The sequence below is a fragment of the Botrytis sinoallii genome (genome assembly GCF_014898435.1).
Source record: "Botrytis sinoallii strain Bc 23 chromosome Unknown BSIN_014, whole genome shotgun sequence".
Taxonomy (NCBI): Eukaryota; Fungi; Ascomycota; class Leotiomycetes; order Helotiales; family Sclerotiniaceae; genus Botrytis; species Botrytis sinoallii.
Window position 1 is genome coordinate 382018 of NW_024066041.1, and position 18499 is coordinate 400516.

Genomic DNA, 18499 nt, shown 5'->3' on the forward strand with positions numbered 1-18499 from the left:
TTGGGAAGAGGTACTGAGAGCGTTGGGGAGGAGGACGGAGGTTAGAGTGAAGGAGGTGATTAGGGAGGTGAGGGTTCCGGTGGAGGTAGAGGTAGAGGTGGAGAAGATTGTGGAGAGGGTTGTTGAGCGGGAAGTTGCGGGGAAGCAAAGGATGACGAAGAGGAAGATGGCGAGGCGGAAAAAGACTGGACTCTATGTCCGGATTGTGGACCCAGAGATGAAGGAGAGGAATATGAGTTTAAGTGCGCTTGTCGAGAATGCGGGGTTGAGAGGATATTGAGCTTTTCTTAAATGCGTGTGCATTTGTATGGTACTGGGAATAATGAATGATGGATCTAATTCGGGGGAGGAGGAGGGCATAGGAACGCGTACACTTGCACTTGCACTAGTACGATTCACGAATGTATGAGATAGTAATGAATAATGATTGAGCTGCTGAGGGTATCTGAGCTCTGAAGATCTAGGAGTAGCTTCGGATTTGGGTTCAAAATGAAATGATGTGTATTGCATGCAGTTAATAAATACTCTGAAAATATTGAAATAAATGTCCGAGTCTACATGATGCATTGGAAATTTCGATGTATCTCCCTTATTTATCAGTACCTCTCTAGCATCTATCCAGTATCTTCGCAAAAGTAAATGGGATGGATATACGAATATCAATATGACCAACACATCGATACATCAAATATCCATAACCACCCAGGTGCTCATTAACAATATAACCATTCCCTTCCACACACACGTAGAAGCCCTACATCACCATTCCTTAATCGCCATATCATATATATCCAATCTTTATGAACTCTGAATGTATGCCCCAAGGATATACCCCAAAGACAAAGACAAAGACAAAAACAAATAAATAGAAAAATCAACATGCTATATCGAAATACCAATACATCACACGCAGTTCGATAATCATTTCCGAGTTTGAATCGGTTTGGGGATGTTATGCATGAGGATGCTTTTTAGTGAGGAGAGGCATGTTAGTGAGGAGAAGCAGAGATAAAGAGATACAATACCAGAATATTTGAATAGGAGGAAGAGAAGAGATACAGCGACTTAGGTAGGAAATGCTTCATTCGTCTTTTGCTTTCTAGGTAAGTTTCTCATCACGCAGAGGATATTCATGTATTCGTAGAACCGTGTGGGATATTCAGGGCCTAGTCATCGTATTGTGTACACATCTGCATTTAAAAACATGAGATATAGAAATGGAGCCGATGTTCATTCTCGAGATAAGGTGAAGTTACTTCGGAAGTTGCTCCTTATCGAAAAGCTGTTGGATTTCAGTGTTTTCTGATATCAGGTGTTTATAATGCGCTTCTTACAGATGCTGGAGATATATTCTCTAAACTGCATAGGTTTTTCGTGCACATTACTAGGTCTACTAAGGAGATAGCTACTAAAGCTATCCACCCTCTCACAAATCAATAGACATCGGTCTGAAGTCTAGTCCTGAGATATCACCCTCCCGGAACAGAGTATTAATCGATAGCGTAGGCAGGCGTATAGAATCTAGTCTGAAATTTCCCAGGGGGAAAAGGGTCATTCTGAGACTCTAGCTGTGGATTTGGAGGTGCTATCAAAATTCAAAATCACTTGATGGGTTTCTCGCCACTCTGAGAGATTGAGACTTCAAGTGCCGAATTCGTTGTTCAATAAAGTAACTCGCAAGTCAAACCATGCTATGAGGCATTTCAAACACAGACATCTGCTATATTATCATCTATAATTAACGAGGGATCCCAAACAAGCAACTGTCTCAAATCCATCCTCCATAGACTGCCGAATTGCATTCTGATCCTTTCTCCGCGAGCACCCTGGCCTGGCGAAAATTGAAGAACCGATTTCATGTTATAATCTGATCATAGTAGTAGCCTGAATTCAGGAATTTAACTTAGTGGTATAGATATTATGCCTAATGTATCGTCTTTCGTCGCCCTCATGATCACTCAAGTCGCAACATCTACGGCGCCTTCGCTCCCCCAAGACGAACAAATTGGGACATCTGGGTCAAGTATTTTCTGCTTGAGATAGACTTCGCGGGTAAAATATATAGAGAACAGAGACACGAGGAAGATGAGTGCACAAAGTGAGAATTTTGGTATGTTTAGAGGTATCGATTGTTAGATCGCTTGCTTCTCATTTTTTAGGAAATAGGAGTAGAGAGGAATAATTTTGATGCGGCGGTTCAGGTGGCACTTGGGCGAGATTTCCAGGGGTAAAGGGCATCCAGGAATATCAAATGCTTGGTTGTGCCAAAGGGTGGATGCCGATGGAAGCATTTGTATGCAAGTGCGGGCTCTTGAAGGGCGAAGGAAGCTGGCGACGGGGGACGGGATGGCTCTTGGTCGGTTGACTCGATATAAAGCCATCCAATTGTTGGGTATGTTTTGAATCCATCATCTGTCATCTCAAAGCAATGGCTCAGCCCTGTCCGTGTGCTTCTCCTTTATGATTCCTCAATCTTTTCCCACATCTCGAAGACATATTTTACACCCCCCTCCTCCTTCACCCCCTCTACTACCTCCTCTTCCCCAGTCCATTCTCGAAGTGCTTGAGTATCCGTTCTTCTCCATCCATTACCCGTCCCATCCTCATTCAACTGAACCGGGAAATACGTATCGCATTCAAAATCATCCATTATCCTGGTCAATAATATCCTCTTTGCTTCCTTCAACTCCAGTGAGGCTTTATAGATTTGTCCTCCACCGATTATAAAAACTCTATCGATCTCCTTTTCATCATTGTTATTCGAATCTTTTGCTTGACTCCTCGATCCCAATTTCTCGAGTGCATCCGTCAAACTTGTTGCTGCATGTGCATCAGGACCGAGGTCAGCATCTGAGGGATCAGAGGTTTGTGTTCGACTGATCATATAATTGGCTCGGTTCGCGAGAGGTCGGAATTTAGGAGGAATTGATTCCCAGGTTTTGCGCCCCATCACTACTGCGTTTGTTTTCTGTTCAAGAATTGCACTTTGTCAGTTTCATCCATTTTCTGTCACTTGCCAAAATGTTCCAGCCATGCGCCTTAACTCCGAGAAGAATATTCGGAATAGCATAGCTTAGCCTTCCCTTCTACGTCTTTATTGGAGAATATAGAAAGGTGTGAATTCAAGGGTTCAGCTCCAATTCTCCATCTGTAAGTGACGTAAAGCTATACACAGAGGTTCAGATTGTAGCATGTATTGCTACGCAGGCAGAAATAGTGGTAGAGCATATGGCCAATGAAATCAGGCAATACATACCCCAGGACCAGCCCTCTTGGTAACTCTCGCAAAATAAGCCATTTCCTTTCTCAACCCCGTCCACGGAAGCCCGCCTCCTTTACCCACTCCCATCTTATTTGTCGCAGCGACGATTAGGGTGAACTCTTTGATAGGAGCCATAGCTGATATGTTGGAATTGGTGGACATATTGGGTTCACGAAACAATGATAGGAATTATCAATAGAGGGGTTGGAGGGGTAAAATTACGAAGTCTGGGGAAATGTATGCACGGACCATTGAATGCTTGTAGTAATTTATTACTAAGCTTACATTGTGACGACCTCGCTCAGCAGAGTATGTTCACTCAGACATCTGAAAAGGAATTGATGATACAATTGCGAATTTCTCTTTCCAGACTTTGCTTCCTGCATTCCTATCCTTCCTTGTACCATTTTGGCACTTTGTGTATTCTGCTAACTGACTTTGAATGGCTATAGCTTCTCATCTCTTGAGACGGCCTTCTTGGATGCTTCCACTTCGTTCTTTTCTTCTTCGATAACCTTTTCGCTATTCCAGTTCACGGGGGGCTCTGTAAATTTTATATTCTGAAACTGAAGAGGGCACTATTATTGATTAGTATCTGCTGGCTCCAGTTTGTCGTTTCAAATGTAAGAAAACGAACTCACACTCGGTGTATCCGCGCAAAATCTGCATCTTGGGTTCTCAAAAAGAGTTTTACCAGAAATATTCTGCTCAAGACGGACTGTTGCATAGGACACTGTACTCAAATAGTGCCATATTTTCTGTTGCTGATTAGCATCTTTCTCGGTGAGCTAGCTCTCACCATAATCATGGACTCACATGTTTATACACCACAGCCATGATCAGCTATGATTAGTCAGTTTCTTTCCCGTTGAAACTGCATGAATGATGAACTTGCCTTTTGACGCTCTCTATGACTCCCGATTCTACAGCCCGTACAGGAGCACATCGGATTTCCTTCCTTGAGCTTTTAAATGTTAGCTTTTTATGGCTGAAAAATATCTGGTTATACCTAGGTAGTCTGTAAAGATCCGACATACTTTTAAGGTATTTAGAACGAACTTTACGTCTGGCGTCTTCATGAAAAGAGAAACGATATCAATTTGTTCGTTTCCTTTTTCTTGAATGTCATGCGTCGTTTTCCTTTTGACTGATCTTAATTCATTATCATCTTCCATAGATCTTTTCAACTTGTTGCCTTTTGCAACTCCGTTTGCCATGGTCGAATTCGAAGTTGCGCTTATTCATGCAAATGTATTCGATAATAGAAGTGGGAGAATCTAAATGATACACGCATAGAAATTGTCTCAAGGTCGTATAAATTATACAATGTTTGTAACGATTGAAAGACCGAAGAAAGACGTAACCTTCGAATACCTTGTACATGATCTTGAATTAACACTAACTTTAAGCTATCAAGACCAGCTCATACAGTGTTCCTTCTTTTCACGGTCTTGTATGACCACATGATGTCCTTTCTCTTTCATCGAATCCTTGTTGTATCTTGAATTTGCAGACAGTCCAAAACAATCCAGATGTTGAAACAGGATAGAACGACCTACCCTAGATTAGATTTAAAATCTCAGCGAAAGTCACATAGAGCTGAGAGATAGTTGGTTGAATTTATCCCTCAAATAGCGTTATTATAATCTTACAATATTGGCTTCCAAATATCAATTTGAATGACCAGACCACGACAATCATTTTGTATGTGAACAGATTGAGAAAAAGCATTCAAAAATCAGGACCAAATATCTCAACCAACCAACTATCGAATTTTCAGCAGTAATTAACGCCATTCATGATAAGACCTGAGACCCTTCGCACCTTCAATAAATGGCGCATGAATAAGCGAGCTACCCTTCACTGTCTAGGTAGGTAGGTAAGCAAAGGCCTCAGGATATTGTGAGTAGGACATTGACTTGACCAATTCCGGACCTTTTCTTGTAAAAGTCGGAAGAAGATATGACAGCGATCTTCCAGAATTTCAATTTAATCAAATGTTAACGCTCTACGATATTCAAACAACCTTACCTCTTTGAACTTCCGAAAACCATAGCCATACCAACTAGCCTACTACAGTCGCCTCGCTTGGTCGCATGATACATCACCAATCTGTGCACATTATTATGGTCAATCTTATGTCAACCCTACATCTACCTGCATAGGGGTAAAGTGGAGGCTCTTTCGTTAAAATTCATAAGTACATTTAAAGATGTAGATTCGAGTTGGCAAGTCCGTGATAATTTCCGAAATTTATATCAAGAGCTTACAAAGTGAAAAACAACCAATGAGAGGATCGCGACCAATGAACAATGACGAATTACTTGTAGTCATCGCTGTTGATAAGTAGATAAGTGTAAGATGTTGAAAGAGGTGACTACACCTAGGCAATGCAGCAGAATATATCGATATAAAGTTCTGTTCGCCAGACTGTATTTTCATCACCATTGGGTAGTTTTCTTCTCAAACTAATGATATGGCGATGTCTGCACAGTCATGGTAAAGTGACAGATGAAAGTACGAAGACGAGAGGAAATGCTCCCTACAAATTTCACCACATTCTCAAATGCTTTCACTTGATTGAAGCAAAGCGCTTAGGATTGATGATGATCAATAACTATAGCCAATACTTTGATGGCAAATATTAATAATTCAGTTTATAACTTTGAAGTCTCTGTCGGGTATAATATCTTCCCAATAATTGGCTGAACCCAAACCCTTAAGACCTCACCCACGTTGCTCTACCAAACCAGTACTCCAAGAAAATGCCACCCCAAATCCGTACCTGCTTCATCTCATATATCTGACTGCGTAGAATCCCATCCCTTCCGATCACGACTTCCCTCGCAATTCCTCTCCTCCACTCCTTCCATCCCTTCCCTATTTACTCCTTCTAACAGTCAAAACTCCAAACTCACACTCTTCTCTTTCCTCTCACATCCACCAATCTTTCCACAAGCTCCCGAGCAAGTAGACCCTTCAGATCTTTTTAAACTTGGGGATAATTCCTTTTCACTAGCATGTGCAGTTTCATGGTCTCGAGTACTCGATGATGTAACAAGTCCACCTTGTAATTTAGATGAGCAGACTTTGGAAGGGATCTTTTTGCTGGTGGATCTAGTCGTGTCTTTTTTGATTCTAGGTATGTTAGCAGGAGCATGGGAGAACATTGCTGTCTTGATGACTCGGGGTGGAGAAGGCTGGATTACTGTTGAGGCATGATGAGATGTGTGAAGGAATGAACCTGAGTTGTAGACAAGATCGATGAATGTTGTCTGAATAAATTGTTAGCTTTCAAGTAGTATGAAGTAGTAAAATAGGAAATTCCATCTGTATGGTAATAATTACAGGGTGATGGATGGCGAGTTCTCTTCTAGAAAGTCGCCGTTCAATATGTCAACACAAATACCGAGACAGAGTGAAATCGTTACGATTAGGATAGGGAATACCCATTCTTTTCAGTTGGGAAATCAAAACCTCCTTGCAGGTAGTGGGAAGCAACCGGAAGGACCCAAGATACTATGGATCGACAAATGTGTCAAAGTGGCGTGATTTATTCGTAATGTGGCATGTTATCGTCGAATGTGCTTATACCGGCAACAAATGTAGTGCGAGATAGAATGAAATGGGAATTGGATCATGCGTTGTACTCCGGGGTATCTAAACATGGGTATTATTTTTGGAAGGGTAGTATCAAACTTGGGGAAGGGAAAGGCGGTAGGTGCCGTGCAACATCATTCACCAAGAGTACATCGGCGATTCTCTTTAGAATAGTTGACAGAATTAAAAATTAAACATTACAGAATTATTTATGTTTAAAAAAAGCAGTCATATCTATCACTGTCACTGATAGATAAGAGTACGCAGTTGCCTTCCATCAGACAACAAATTATATCCAACCGACCAATATTACACAGACTCTTGCCTCTTTCCAACCAAGTATCTTGCGTATAGGATGTGTTGCCGCCGTATATGATTGATCCCTTGGTAGAAGTCTATCAAAGTATCAGTATTCACCATCCATAACGTCAAGAAAGTAGAACTCACCGGGCCGCGAAGGATAATATAGGATTCCTATTCAGAATCAAAATCAGGGCTGTCAAGTGAGTCATGTCTGGGCTCGTAGAAGTTCGTCTCATCTACAGTCAATTGCTCGTACAATTTGCAGAGCGGACCCCACTTCGCACTCTCTCTCAATGCGAAATTTTGTTCCTTGATATTCTCAATCCACTTATCAATTGTTGTGTTTGGCTCTGGCTGGGAGAAGACAGGTGGTTGTAGACGTGACCAAAGCTCGAGAAATATGAGGGAAGTCAAAAGAGAGTCACCGATTGGGAGATTTTCGGGGTCAGGATTGCTTTCGCGGTTGCAAATGCTATCGCTGAGCACATCGCGAGCGCAGAGCAATCTTGTGTAGGCTGCAAACGATATCTTAAGGTCTACTAGGTAGGGAATAACGCCTGAAGCAGCATGAGCTGCAAGAATGTTCTCAAATTTGTCCGGACTCTCTCTGTATGTTTTCATTTCCTCGTTTGTCAATCCATACCTATTCGTCGAGATATTGGCTTTACGGAGGCTCCGTGCTAGATCTTGACGTTGTCGCTTTCTGTAAAAGCAATGTTAGTCAAATTGGTTGAGAGGTATAGTGTTTGAGACTCGATATACTTACTGACGGTTCCAGACCTCAACGGGAGAGGTTCTACAAAGCTTGATAGTGTTATTTCTAGAAATTCATGTTAGTCGAATTGAGTTTGCTTTGCGAGGCTGCAAATTCGAGATACACATACGCTTCTAAGGCCCTTTTGAACTCTGGATGCGCTCTTTCATTCAACTCCTCCAAGTCCATAGTCCCTGGTACCTTGGGCGCCTTGATTCCGGCGCCGTCAGGCTGTGCCAAAAAGCCACGGAACGACATTCTCGATATTATTGATAGATAGACGAGAAGATAATCGAATAAGATATTAACTCGATAGTATTTTGATGCGATGGAGTTTTATATGCTATTGTCACTCAGGCAAGTTGTGGCTCCGGATATATGATATGTGATGAGAAGTATATATGGAATATTGTGATAAGAGATTCGATTCTGCCGACAAGAAATTACCAATCGGGCATATTGAGCTAGTTGAGGTCTAGCGTGGTTAATTTGACGTCTCTAAAAGTCCTCTTGATGCCAAAAGAGTGTTATGAGACGTAGGGTTATAGAGCGAAGGTGGTAAGTATTGAGGAAGAGAGGAATTGTTGTGGGGACCCTTTTTGTATGAATGCGGTGGGCACCATCAAGAGCTAAACTAATAGCGCGGCCAAATTTTTTACAAACATGTATTCCTCTCAGAAAGAGAGTCACTATCCTTTATCCTGTTGGTAACCGTAGTATAACAGATTTTCACGGAAAGAAAGTGGGAGCAGAAGTGTTTATAGACAATTCGATATATGTTTTCGAAATTGGAGAATACTGATATTTGTCTTTCTTACACGATGCGGTGCACGTATTGCTATACGAAGCATCGTATATTTGTCTGGACCTACAATATCGACATGGCTAACAAGTAGCTGGTTAAGAAGCTGATCATCATGAATGTGACGTGTGTGTATTGAAGACTGGCTTCAACTTGCTGTTCGAGGGCATTTTAGCAGAAGACACTGAGATTAGATTGTGGGCATTACAGAAGGATCGAATCAAGCAGAACACAGGTATGATTCTTTTGGCAGGCAGGATAGTCTTGTAAAGTATTGTGCTACTTCATTTCTGGAAACATTTTTGGTGAGAGGAGTTTACACCTAGATAATACTCTGTGATATTGTATTTTGCTGTCGAGCTAGAACGAGAGATGAATATAGTAACGTCAGCTGTAAAATGTTTTCGTTTGACAGCCCTCGTGGGCCAATGGTTATAGTGTATCATGTATATCAAGATCAAATTTTGAGCAATTTTGCACTTTTGGCGAGACTCAATCTTGACATTGGAATAGATTAGTTTTTGCGAGCATTGTTTTGAAGATATTTCTCATGTTGTGATGTGATATTTGCCTTTCAGATAGTATGGATCAACTTTGCAGAGATTTTGCCCTCCAGACCCTGACAGCACCGGCGAGATCGGTGAGTAGCGGAGCAAAACTTTCATTCAGACCAACAAACTTTGACTTAGGCTCATTTTTTGGGATTGACCTAGGTGCGGTCATTGTGAATACGAAATTTCAGGCCAAGTATGACTGATAAAAACCAGTGCACAGGTTCTGAGCAATGTATTTTTGATAATGTACGACCCATAAGTTTTTGCTGAAGGATCCTCACTACTTCGATTCTATTGAAGATTTTGAACCTGATGATCTTGGTATAGCCCCTCTATAGATGCCCAGTTCGTTATCTACTTATTGCTCGAGTGATTATGTTATATTATGATATTCTAATAGACCATTGTGCGGGTCCATCGGAGGTATCTTTTGAAGCGTCGATCATCTAAGTATTTTCTGTGGGATTTATCTGGGGTTGAAGCTTTTCTTTTCGCGGGGTCGACAGGGCTTTGGCGGTTTTAGCGTTGTGGAGCACCGACAAGACGATGACAAGGTGGTACGGTGGCCATTTCATCGATCTGATCACCCTCTAGGATACTCAATTCTGTTTATAGCTTATAAGGATGCTAATATTACTTATGATGGGTACAAATACCCTGACACTAGTCTATGTCATTTGTCAAGGGTAGCCAGCCAACCACTTGATCTTGGTTATTTTGTTTAAAAAATTTAAATTTCAAATTTGTGCGTCTGTACATGTGATTCTAGTAATAACGGCAGGTGCTCGCAAGCAAGATCTTCGAAAGACAGTATGAAGCTACTATAAGAATAATTGGAATGAAAAGAACACTGGGAGGTCTTTCTATTGGTTGGGTTACTAATCAAGGACCAATCGTCATGTCATCGGTATGTCGAAATCGTTAATCAAAAAGTACAAGGAATGGTGCATAGGGGTACAGAAGATCGACATCAACATAGATGTGACCTATTAAAAGAGTACCAGGGTCAGGAAAGAGAAAGAGATGCTTCATGTATACCTACTGATATGGCCTAGAAATGGTAACGTCATTATTTACCGGACGTAGATAACCTCGAGTACCTTTTCATTGAGACGAGTAGATCACTCTTCTCTCGTACGCGTGCATTGAACACCATGTGGGGTATAAGACCTAATGAGTGATGTATGACCATGGTAGGTTTTGATAACGAAATGTGGGTTGGTATTATCATTCAAGGTAAGAACATGGGAATATGTCATTGAAAAGAGAGAGCAGAGGTACTCCCTTCTTACGAAAATGCGTTCAAAAGACATTGTGGTGGTGCCTTCCATTTCAACTTTCAGCCGTTACAAAATGGTGATTATGTAATACACTCGGTTATTCGTATATACATGAGTCTATACTCCACCACCAACGATGTATTATAAAGTCTTCTTTTTGAGTATAAATAAAGCTTTAATCAATAGTTCAATTGATAATATGCAACGACTATTATTTAAATGTAAACAAAGAAATGTAGTTCTTGAAAGGGTTGTTACAATCATGTACTAAATGAGCGCTAGAGTCTTGGCGTACGCTAAATCACCAGTTTCCGACCATCGAGTCGGGTCCTTCCCCTCTGTCACTCGTATCAAAGGAGACGTAGAATAGAACCCGAGAGAAAAGGAAGCTTTACATACGCACTTGGAGCAAAGGATATTTTTCTTTCCATTTATCCAAAATTAGCGTCTTACCAGCTCGCACGACTTGATGTTTCTAACAAGATGACTATACCAACACTGCCTGATCAAACCATCTATCGAAGCATTTTCAGAATAACAACAGAAAGAAAACTTAGGGGCTGGCTTGTACCAGCCTTTACTATGGTTAAAAATCGCAGTGAGGATATGAGCAGGGGGGATAGAAGGACAATAGAATCTTAATGACTTGCTAATTCCAGACGCAGAAATGTCAGATATGCAATAAATTCTTCATACTATTATGATCAATCTCCCTACTAGTAGTTAGATGATATCTAGTCCCGGAACCAAAAAGCTTAAAATCAATAAATTTAACCAGTAACTTCCTTGAGAATTCGAAATACGGAGGAGACGATACTAAGATCTTACAAAAGCCGGGAGCAGCTTGTATAACGTGATTCGAATATTTCTAATCTACTAGATTGGGAGAAGCATAAAAGTAGCGTGAAGCTAGTTCCATTGAGTGAAATGATTTGTGTCTCTATTTCTATTTACTGACGCTAAGATCGGAACAGTCTAACACAGCCCATATAGAAATCCATCTTGCACTGCTTGAAGTTTCTCTCCCCTTTCTTTCGAAAACCCCAACTTCTCAAATCTTCACAACACTTTACGTGGATTGTCTTTGTGTTATGACAAATACTACACGAATAGATTGAACAATCATAACGAGAAATTATTTATCTCAGGCGGTAGCGAGGAGAAAAATGAGCTCCTTTACTAATTGTTTCTGAATTTTTAATCTATTGACTCATTGAGATCGGATTCAGGAGTTACTTTTTTTGTTCCCTATTTCTCTTCCTTGTCCTAAAGAAACATCGGAACCTCGTCAACCTTTCTTCTTCTAATAAGCAGGAGCATGAAAGTTAAACTAATTTCTAAAAGAGCCGACAACACAATAATAAACCAACGAATAAGTCTTCTTCTCTCATTCTGTACGTAGAAAACCCTATCATCTACCAAGTACCCTCACGTATCTCGACCTGACACAAAGAAAGATACCCGGAAGGAGTTTTCACAAGTCGGTTCGGATACGCAGTTCCCGATGCTCTCAAGGGACTCACTACTGGTCCTTTGACCATTGGATCATTCTCTTTACAAACCTAGCATTCAAGAACTCTGCTTGTCTTGCACACCACTTATAAAACTCTCGAAACGTCGGCTCAGTATCCTTTGAAGGGTTGTGGCTAGGTTGTGGTATACAAATTCAACAATAAACACAAGCAAATCAAAACAAACCCCACAAAAATTTTGCATCGATAAGAGCAAGCGTTTCATTTTCCCTCGTTTCAGCACATTGTACTTTCAATTTGGTGTTTGATGTTACTTTGTTATTCAGCTTATTTTGATATTCCTGGGAGAGAGATAGATATCTAGTAGTTCTAGTGTAACCAACCCTCTTTCCAACACCTCGCTGACAGGAATAATTACTTTAAAGCCATAATTTGCAACCAAGTTGGTCGGTGCAAAAGACAAATGTCTATCGAGGGATTACAGTTTTCCTTGCCCCCTAAGAATAAGATGTATCTTTTTTGTACGGGTTGACGTGTATCTCGTCTTTAAACTTCTTTCCTCTCATGTCCTATATCCGAGTATGTTGGGTGATAACGATATGGGAAATAATGTTCTGAAATTTTCAATGTGGGACTAGGTCCAGAGTATAAATAACTACCGCCACCACTAGATACTATATTGGAGAAGCGAGAGTATCAACATCACTCAATATCTATGGGAACAGTACTTGCCGCCCCCTAGGGTACGAAGCTAGTCCTTGTTATTCGCAACTATATAGTAGTTCTATAGGCCTTTTCCGAAAGTACATTTGTTTCCATTTATAATGTTTTCCATCCAATACATTCCATCTCATGTGTTTCGAAATCAGTTTATCATGTTGTGAAGGCAAGTTGTAATGCCATTTTGATAGTGGCTGATTTCATTAATAATACATAACCTTAAAATACATTTGAGCAAGCTGCTCTTGGATTGCGTAATCATAATTATCCATGCCTCTTTTTTCACATTAGATCTATAGAGGCTTTCCCGGTGCCTGATCCAATGGCAAATCCATCATCTTGCTCTTGATACCAACAAGACTTGCTTCTCCAGCAGGGTCACCAAAGGTCAGCTGACCACTCATGATGTCTTGATCTGAGAGTTTCTCCAGCTCCTGCATGGTACGTCTCATATAACTGACGATCGTCGCAAGTCCTTTGATATCAACATCCTCGTTTGCCTTGAAGACATTTCTCCAGACTGCCGCTGCCAATACAGCATCACCCTTGGCCAACCCCTCATCATACGCCGCCAGAAGACCTCGCCACTGAACAAACATATCCTTGAGATATTTGTTACGAGTACCCCGAGCATGCATATTGTGATTAATAATCATTTTATTCTCGGCATCATAAAAGAAGTGGTCGAGAAGATGTTGTTGCCAAGGCTGCGACTCGGCACCTGGGAAACATCGAAGACGAACCGAAAGAAGGTATAAATGAAGCATTGTTACCTGTGACCAAGTGCTGAAGGTAGGTTTCAATGCTAGTTCTAAAAATAAAAAAATCATTAGCTTGGTAATGTGTCATTTAAGAAGGAGAGAATGACGTACGATCATGCCACCAGCCTTTACCAACGCCCAAATCTTCACCCTCTTCTGTCTTTGGCATTTCTGCATCTGGATCTGACGCTTGTGGTATAGAGTAGTCTGCCTGTGCCCCGCAGGTTTTATAAAGCTCTTCTGTAGCTCCATATGCGGTATATGTTTCGGTTATGGCTTTGCCTGAAACCTTTTTGAATTCTCTGGCAAGACTTGGTGAGGTATGTGCAGAGGCAGAGTGTTTTGTCTTATCTCCAGCACGAGGTGGTGTGACGGGAGGGATTGATGTCCCATGATTCTGATTGACCTCTGCGAGATTGGCATATTTATCATTAGCTGCTGCGAAAGCTCGTGAGGTGGCGGGGTTGAATTTCGCAATGCTGTTCTGAAGAGGGTTAGTGATGGGTATTTGCGCTTCTTGAAACAATTGGGGGTTTATTTACCCTGGTAGTATGTCCGGATTGAAGTCTCAGCGCTCGCAGACATGAATTACAAGTTTTTGAAGCCATTCTTGGATGATATAAAGTCGTCAATGGAGGGATGTAATGATTTTAAGAGATTGGTTCGAATTAAGTTTATGTTATGGTGTCTGTTAGCAATGGACAAGCGCTAGGACGAACACACCCGTGGACACACCAAACATTTTTTTGCGGTTACTTATTTCGTTTTCAGCATCAAATTCACCAAAAGATTTACCGAAAATCACCCGCGGAATGCAATATTTCTTAATTGAGCATCAGGCTTTAATATGATATCAAACATTACTATTAAATCTTTACTCACTTCTCTGTTAAGAATTATGTTGTAATTGATGATATAGAATTGAGTACTAGCGTCACTCGCAGCGTTCACTTCGGCACACAAATTTCTACAGTACAGTAGGAGAGTAGTGTAGTCTAGACGTCATCTAACGACCACGGGAAAGTAACCTTAGGACACCCCACATGATATGTCATTGATTATGTAATCCCCAATTGGCCTGCGCCAACAACCTGGACTCTACCTGGGGTACATAGGACACAACATACCACATATCTGAGTTCATACCAATCACTTATTTATATCAGACCCTAACCCTAAACTTGAGGATAGAGATCAAAATTCTGCATTGTAACAGACTATCTATTACATTGTCATATTGCATTTTCGCCTAGTTGGTCACCACAAGTTTCCCAATTGAGGAACAGATGTTAGGTATCTTTGTCGACGAAGCCGCTTCTTTGAATTTACTATCTCATGATTTCAAATGTTTCTAATGTTCTATATTATCATTTATCCTTTAACTTATAACATTCTCCGTCTCATATCTCAAATGTGACATGCTATTTGAAGTGATTTTGTTGCGTCTCATATCTCAAATGTGCCATGCATTCGAAGTTGTTTTCTTGATTAAACGGTGTCCTCAATTTAAGTTCTCTTATCTGTCCTCTTGCAGCCAATCCGTATCGTCAAATTTCAAATAGCTCTGGATTAGTGTATACAGTGAACATGAGGGACGTTGATTTTTGGTTTAAATCGAAGCTAGAATAGCTTGATAACGTTTTAGTTGCCTTACCTAGTGCAAATGCCGATCTTACTAATAACCGATTAACCCCCTTTTTCACCAACCGAAATGGAGTGTCATGTGCTGTCTCCACCATCCTCAGCATATTTCTTCAATTATTGTAGAATTGCGATTTGGTTTTTAATCGATTGGAGAGTAAATAATTGATATTCAGTGTTGGTTCTATTCAATCTGCTATTCACTTAGCAATATGGAGTGTTTTTTTTTGGATTGGATAAATGTCAACCGAGACTTATTAATAGCTGGATACATGGAATTCAGTTTCAGTAAGCTAAACTTACTGGATTCAAGCTCAATCGGTAGTAAGACTTCATTCGTCAGTATCAGATCCAATCCATATAAGCCTTGGCAATACACTCATTAACATTCACACTTGCATCATCCGAATGGAAGGAGGGGTGAAGTTGAGGTATAAACTTTTTGAATACAATAATCGTTGAACATATTGAGGATGTCAGCCTTGAGAAAGAATCTAATATCTGATTATGGGCGGTACCGAACTTTGGTCTTGACGAATAAATTACTCGAACCTATAGGTAAAGATCCGAGCAAAGCCAGAAAAGAACGGTTTTCGATTATACAAACATGTGCCCATAGCACAAATGAATTGATATGTTACGATACCCCAGACTTCCGCTAGATTTCGGAACCATCCTAATATTCATGAAAGGGATTCAATATAGCTCGACAATCAGAAAATTGAATAGAAAATAAAGGCGTAAGATGAGGCTAACAAAATAACCGAATTCGAGCCACAAAGTCTTTCATTATTATACAAGTTCATCCTCACATCATTCTTAGTTCCATAACCACACACAATAAGCCAACTCACTACATATCCGGCGGAAGAAACGAAATACATATCCCTATAACAACCCACAGCAATCCAACCGCCCCACCGTCTCCGCCCATCCTCCACCCCTCTCACCTCCCCATCAAACCTATTATTCACCCAACCCTCGCTCACCATCCTCCACTTTAGATCATGAATATTGTCCATAGATTTTCAAAACTTTAGAGATTTCTGGGTTGATATTTGGGTTGAACATCTAATTCCTAACATGCAGATTTGGGAATGTAGGAGACGAGGTTGTCTTTATTGAGGATATCGACAGGCCCGCGTTAGAGGAGATTCATGGTAGTGACGGGTTTGATTAGGAAAAATCCGTAGCATATTGTGTTATAAGGGGGTTAGGAGAGGGACGTTGTTAGGACGAGGTGTTGGTGGTGGGTGATGTTTTGGGTGTTTTGAGGGCGAGGAAGATGTTGAGCGAGCGACATGGTTTGAGGATTGAGAGGGGTAGAACATGTGATAGTGAGTCGTGCTTTTGGCTTGTTGCAAATATCAAAGATCTTGGCTTTAGCTGAAATGGGGGGCACTTGACTCGTGAATCACACATGGCATCCATATTCACCTCGAGCACCAATTGTTTCCATTTTTTGAATTACTAGAATTCATCCAATGAAGCAGAAACGAGAATCAGGAAATACAATCACATTCGGGTCAACTATTCTCATATCTTAATTGTTTGAGCCTCCGAATCACCCAATGTGAATTCCGATCCGACAAAGACGTATATAGGTAGATATAAAATCTTACAACCAGAATATTTAACACATCTGCCAAACTTAAAGACATACCGCTGAGACAATAACACGTAACACGATACATCACAATCAACCACCATGAGAGACTACACGCGACGAAACAATGCATCCTCGGTTGTGATGGAAGTCGTTTACAACGTGAACTCGAAGGCATTCACTTGCAAACGACGCTCGGAGCTCGTTTTCAACGGTCGCCTTGGTATTCCTTCCTCGCATACCTGATCTCTAGGCACAAAGCTGACATGAATTGTAGCAGAGGATGTGAAATCTATACTCATTCCACGATTCGATAGGAAAGTTAAGATTGATGTGACATTGGAGTCAAATTTCAGATTGGGACAGTTTGATCGTTATATATCAATACTCGTGGAACTGCCACTAGAAATCTAATATAGGAGAAACGTGTGGGGTCTCCACAAAGACTTGTACATCTGTAGATAGTTATATTATTAGGGCCAGTTGTCCACCTCTCTGGATCTAAACGTAGAGTTTCCTTTCATAACTATTTGTATCATTCGGCTAGTGCTATCTCGTGAAATCAGAATTTTGACTGTTGACATGTCGGTTATCGTGCGTTTAATGTATATTCGAAATCGTAGTCTATTATGTGTATGTAGTAATCAGGTATGTGCTCCAAGAGGTGTGGGAATGCATGTTCCACAATCGGTATAATCCTATGTTCTCGAGTGCCTCAGCTTGAATATCCATCTGAACAATAATAAAAGTTGTAATGCTTCCTGCCAATATATAATCACCAAGTAAATCTGCAAGCCATTCTTTGCTCGTCTTAGAAACCCTGCGTATACTCCGGGCGCCATCTCCACATATTTCATTCTAGTATTTACCCCAAGCTTTCACTTGCGCAATTTCTCACTTTAAATTGAATTTTTGTCCAGCGACAACTGGAGCCGATGACGTTTTTGCATTCGACTTTCCACACATTGCGCAAGCTGTTTTCTGTTAGAACCTTCACGATCCATTCGAGACGAAATGTGGTGCATAACCGTTGGCTTTGTATGAGCACTTCAGACAATACTTTCTTCCCTGGTCAACCTTGGTGCTGCATTCTTTACCAGTGCAAGTTGTCGAGTATGTAGCATAAGGATTCCTAGCAGATTTCGACAACAATTTACTCTGCCATTACAATATCAACAATGGTAAAATTGTGCGCCATAGAATTGGATCTTACCTTGCCTATACCATTATTCCCCAGGGTGGCGGAGGTCTTCGTGCCAGCCTTAGATGATGATGATCCAGCTGGCGAACCAAGATACATGTCATTCTTCTTCTTGACCTCTGGAGTTGCCAGAGAGGTAGTAGAAGATTTCTTCTGGCACTTTGCGCAAACCATTTCGAGACGTTATGATGAGTATTAGTTGAAATTGTAATCGACTTTTATGTGATGTGATGTCAGTTGTCAATTGCGGGAAAGTAAGAATGCGGGCGAGGCGGGACCTGATGGCCTTGCGTAGAAGGCTGAAGCGAGCTAGAGCTCTCCCTGTAATTTATTATTATAACCATCTTTATATTATTGTGGATGTCAATCTTAATTTAGCAACCAAGACATGATTCCAAGACTTAATACGAATTTCAAAAAGACTCCCGAATTGACCCTGAGTTTATTACGCATTTAACGAACACGAAGACAGAACAATACATTGAAGTACGCGGTTTACAACACACGAAAGAATTGGTTGCCGTTGACGAACTTAAGCGGCAC

The 18499-nt window shown here is 40.9% G+C and overlaps 6 protein-coding genes across 6 annotated transcripts; all 6 read right to left on the bottom strand.

The window, feature by feature from the left end:
* Positions 1-2458: 2458 nt before the first annotated feature.
* Positions 2459-3424, bottom strand: EAF02_007889 (uncharacterized protein; the record flags this gene model as incomplete). The annotated part of the gene is made up of 2 exons (XM_038903937.1): positions 2459-2968; positions 3257-3424. The coding sequence occupies 2 exons, from the start codon at positions 3422-3424 to the stop codon at positions 2459-2461; spliced, it is 678 nt and encodes a 225-aa protein (XP_038756218.1).
* A 284-nt stretch (positions 3425-3708) lies between these two features.
* Positions 3709-4479, bottom strand: EAF02_007890 (uncharacterized protein; the record flags this gene model as incomplete). Its single annotated transcript, XM_038903938.1, has 4 exons — positions 3709-3840; positions 3904-4020; positions 4079-4105; positions 4300-4479. The coding sequence occupies 4 exons, from the start codon at positions 4477-4479 to the stop codon at positions 3709-3711; spliced, it is 456 nt and encodes a 151-aa protein (XP_038756219.1).
* A 1683-nt stretch (positions 4480-6162) lies between these two features.
* EAF02_007891 (uncharacterized protein) lies at positions 6163-6482 on the bottom strand (the record flags this gene model as incomplete). Its single annotated transcript, XM_038903939.1, has 2 exons — positions 6163-6400; positions 6472-6482. 2 exons carry the CDS (start codon positions 6480-6482, stop codon positions 6163-6165), a joined length of 249 nt encoding a protein of 82 aa, XP_038756220.1.
* Positions 6483-7336: 854 nt separating this feature from the next.
* On the bottom strand, positions 7337-8177 carry EAF02_007892 (uncharacterized protein; the record flags this gene model as incomplete). The annotated part of the gene is made up of 3 exons (XM_038903940.1): positions 7337-7868; positions 7932-7985; positions 8050-8177. The coding sequence occupies 3 exons, from the start codon at positions 8175-8177 to the stop codon at positions 7337-7339; spliced, it is 714 nt and encodes a 237-aa protein (XP_038756221.1).
* Positions 8178-12774: 4597 nt separating this feature from the next.
* Positions 12775-14456, bottom strand: EAF02_007893 (uncharacterized protein). The gene is made up of 4 exons (XM_038903941.1): positions 14391-14456; positions 14051-14331; positions 13620-13992; positions 12775-13558 (listed from the first exon to the last, which is right to left on the bottom strand). Exons 2-4 carry the CDS (start codon positions 14114-14116, stop codon positions 13041-13043), a joined length of 957 nt encoding a protein of 318 aa, XP_038756222.1. The 5' UTR covers positions 14117-14331; positions 14391-14456; the 3' UTR covers positions 12775-13040.
* A 2207-nt stretch (positions 14457-16663) lies between these two features.
* EAF02_007894 (uncharacterized protein) lies at positions 16664-18183 on the bottom strand. Its single transcript, XM_038903942.1, has 3 exons — positions 17969-18183; positions 17784-17913; positions 16664-17729 (listed from the first exon to the last, which is right to left on the bottom strand). Exons 1-3 carry the CDS (start codon positions 18128-18130, stop codon positions 17650-17652), a joined length of 372 nt encoding a protein of 123 aa, XP_038756223.1. The 5' UTR covers positions 18131-18183; the 3' UTR covers positions 16664-17649.
* Positions 18184-18499: the final 316 nt, after the last annotated feature.

Bases quoted from the DNA above. Each gene is read 5' to 3' on its own strand.
- EAF02_007894 (XM_038903942.1), bottom strand. From the start codon at position 18,130: ATGGTTTGCGCAAAGTGCCAGAAGAAATCTTCTACTACCTCTCTGGCA. The intron at 17,914-17,968 runs GTAAGATCCAAT...TTGTAATGGCAG, and splicing joins GGAATAATGGTATAGGCAAG to AGTAAATTGTTGTCGAAATC. The intron at 17,730-17,783 runs GTTATGCACCAC...AACAGAAAACAG, and splicing joins GTGCTCATACAAAGCCAACG to CTTGCGCAATGTGTGGAAAG.
- EAF02_007893 (XM_038903941.1), bottom strand. From the start codon at position 14,116: ATGGCTTCAAAAACTTGTAATTCATGTCTGCGAGCGCTGAGACTTCAA. The intron at 13,993-14,050 runs GTAAATAAACCC...AACCCTCTTCAG, and splicing joins AATCCGGACATACTACCAGG to AACAGCATTGCGAAATTCAA. The intron at 13,559-13,619 runs GTACGTCATTCT...TTTTATTTTTAG, and splicing joins TAAAGGCTGGTGGCATGATC to AACTAGCATTGAAACCTACC.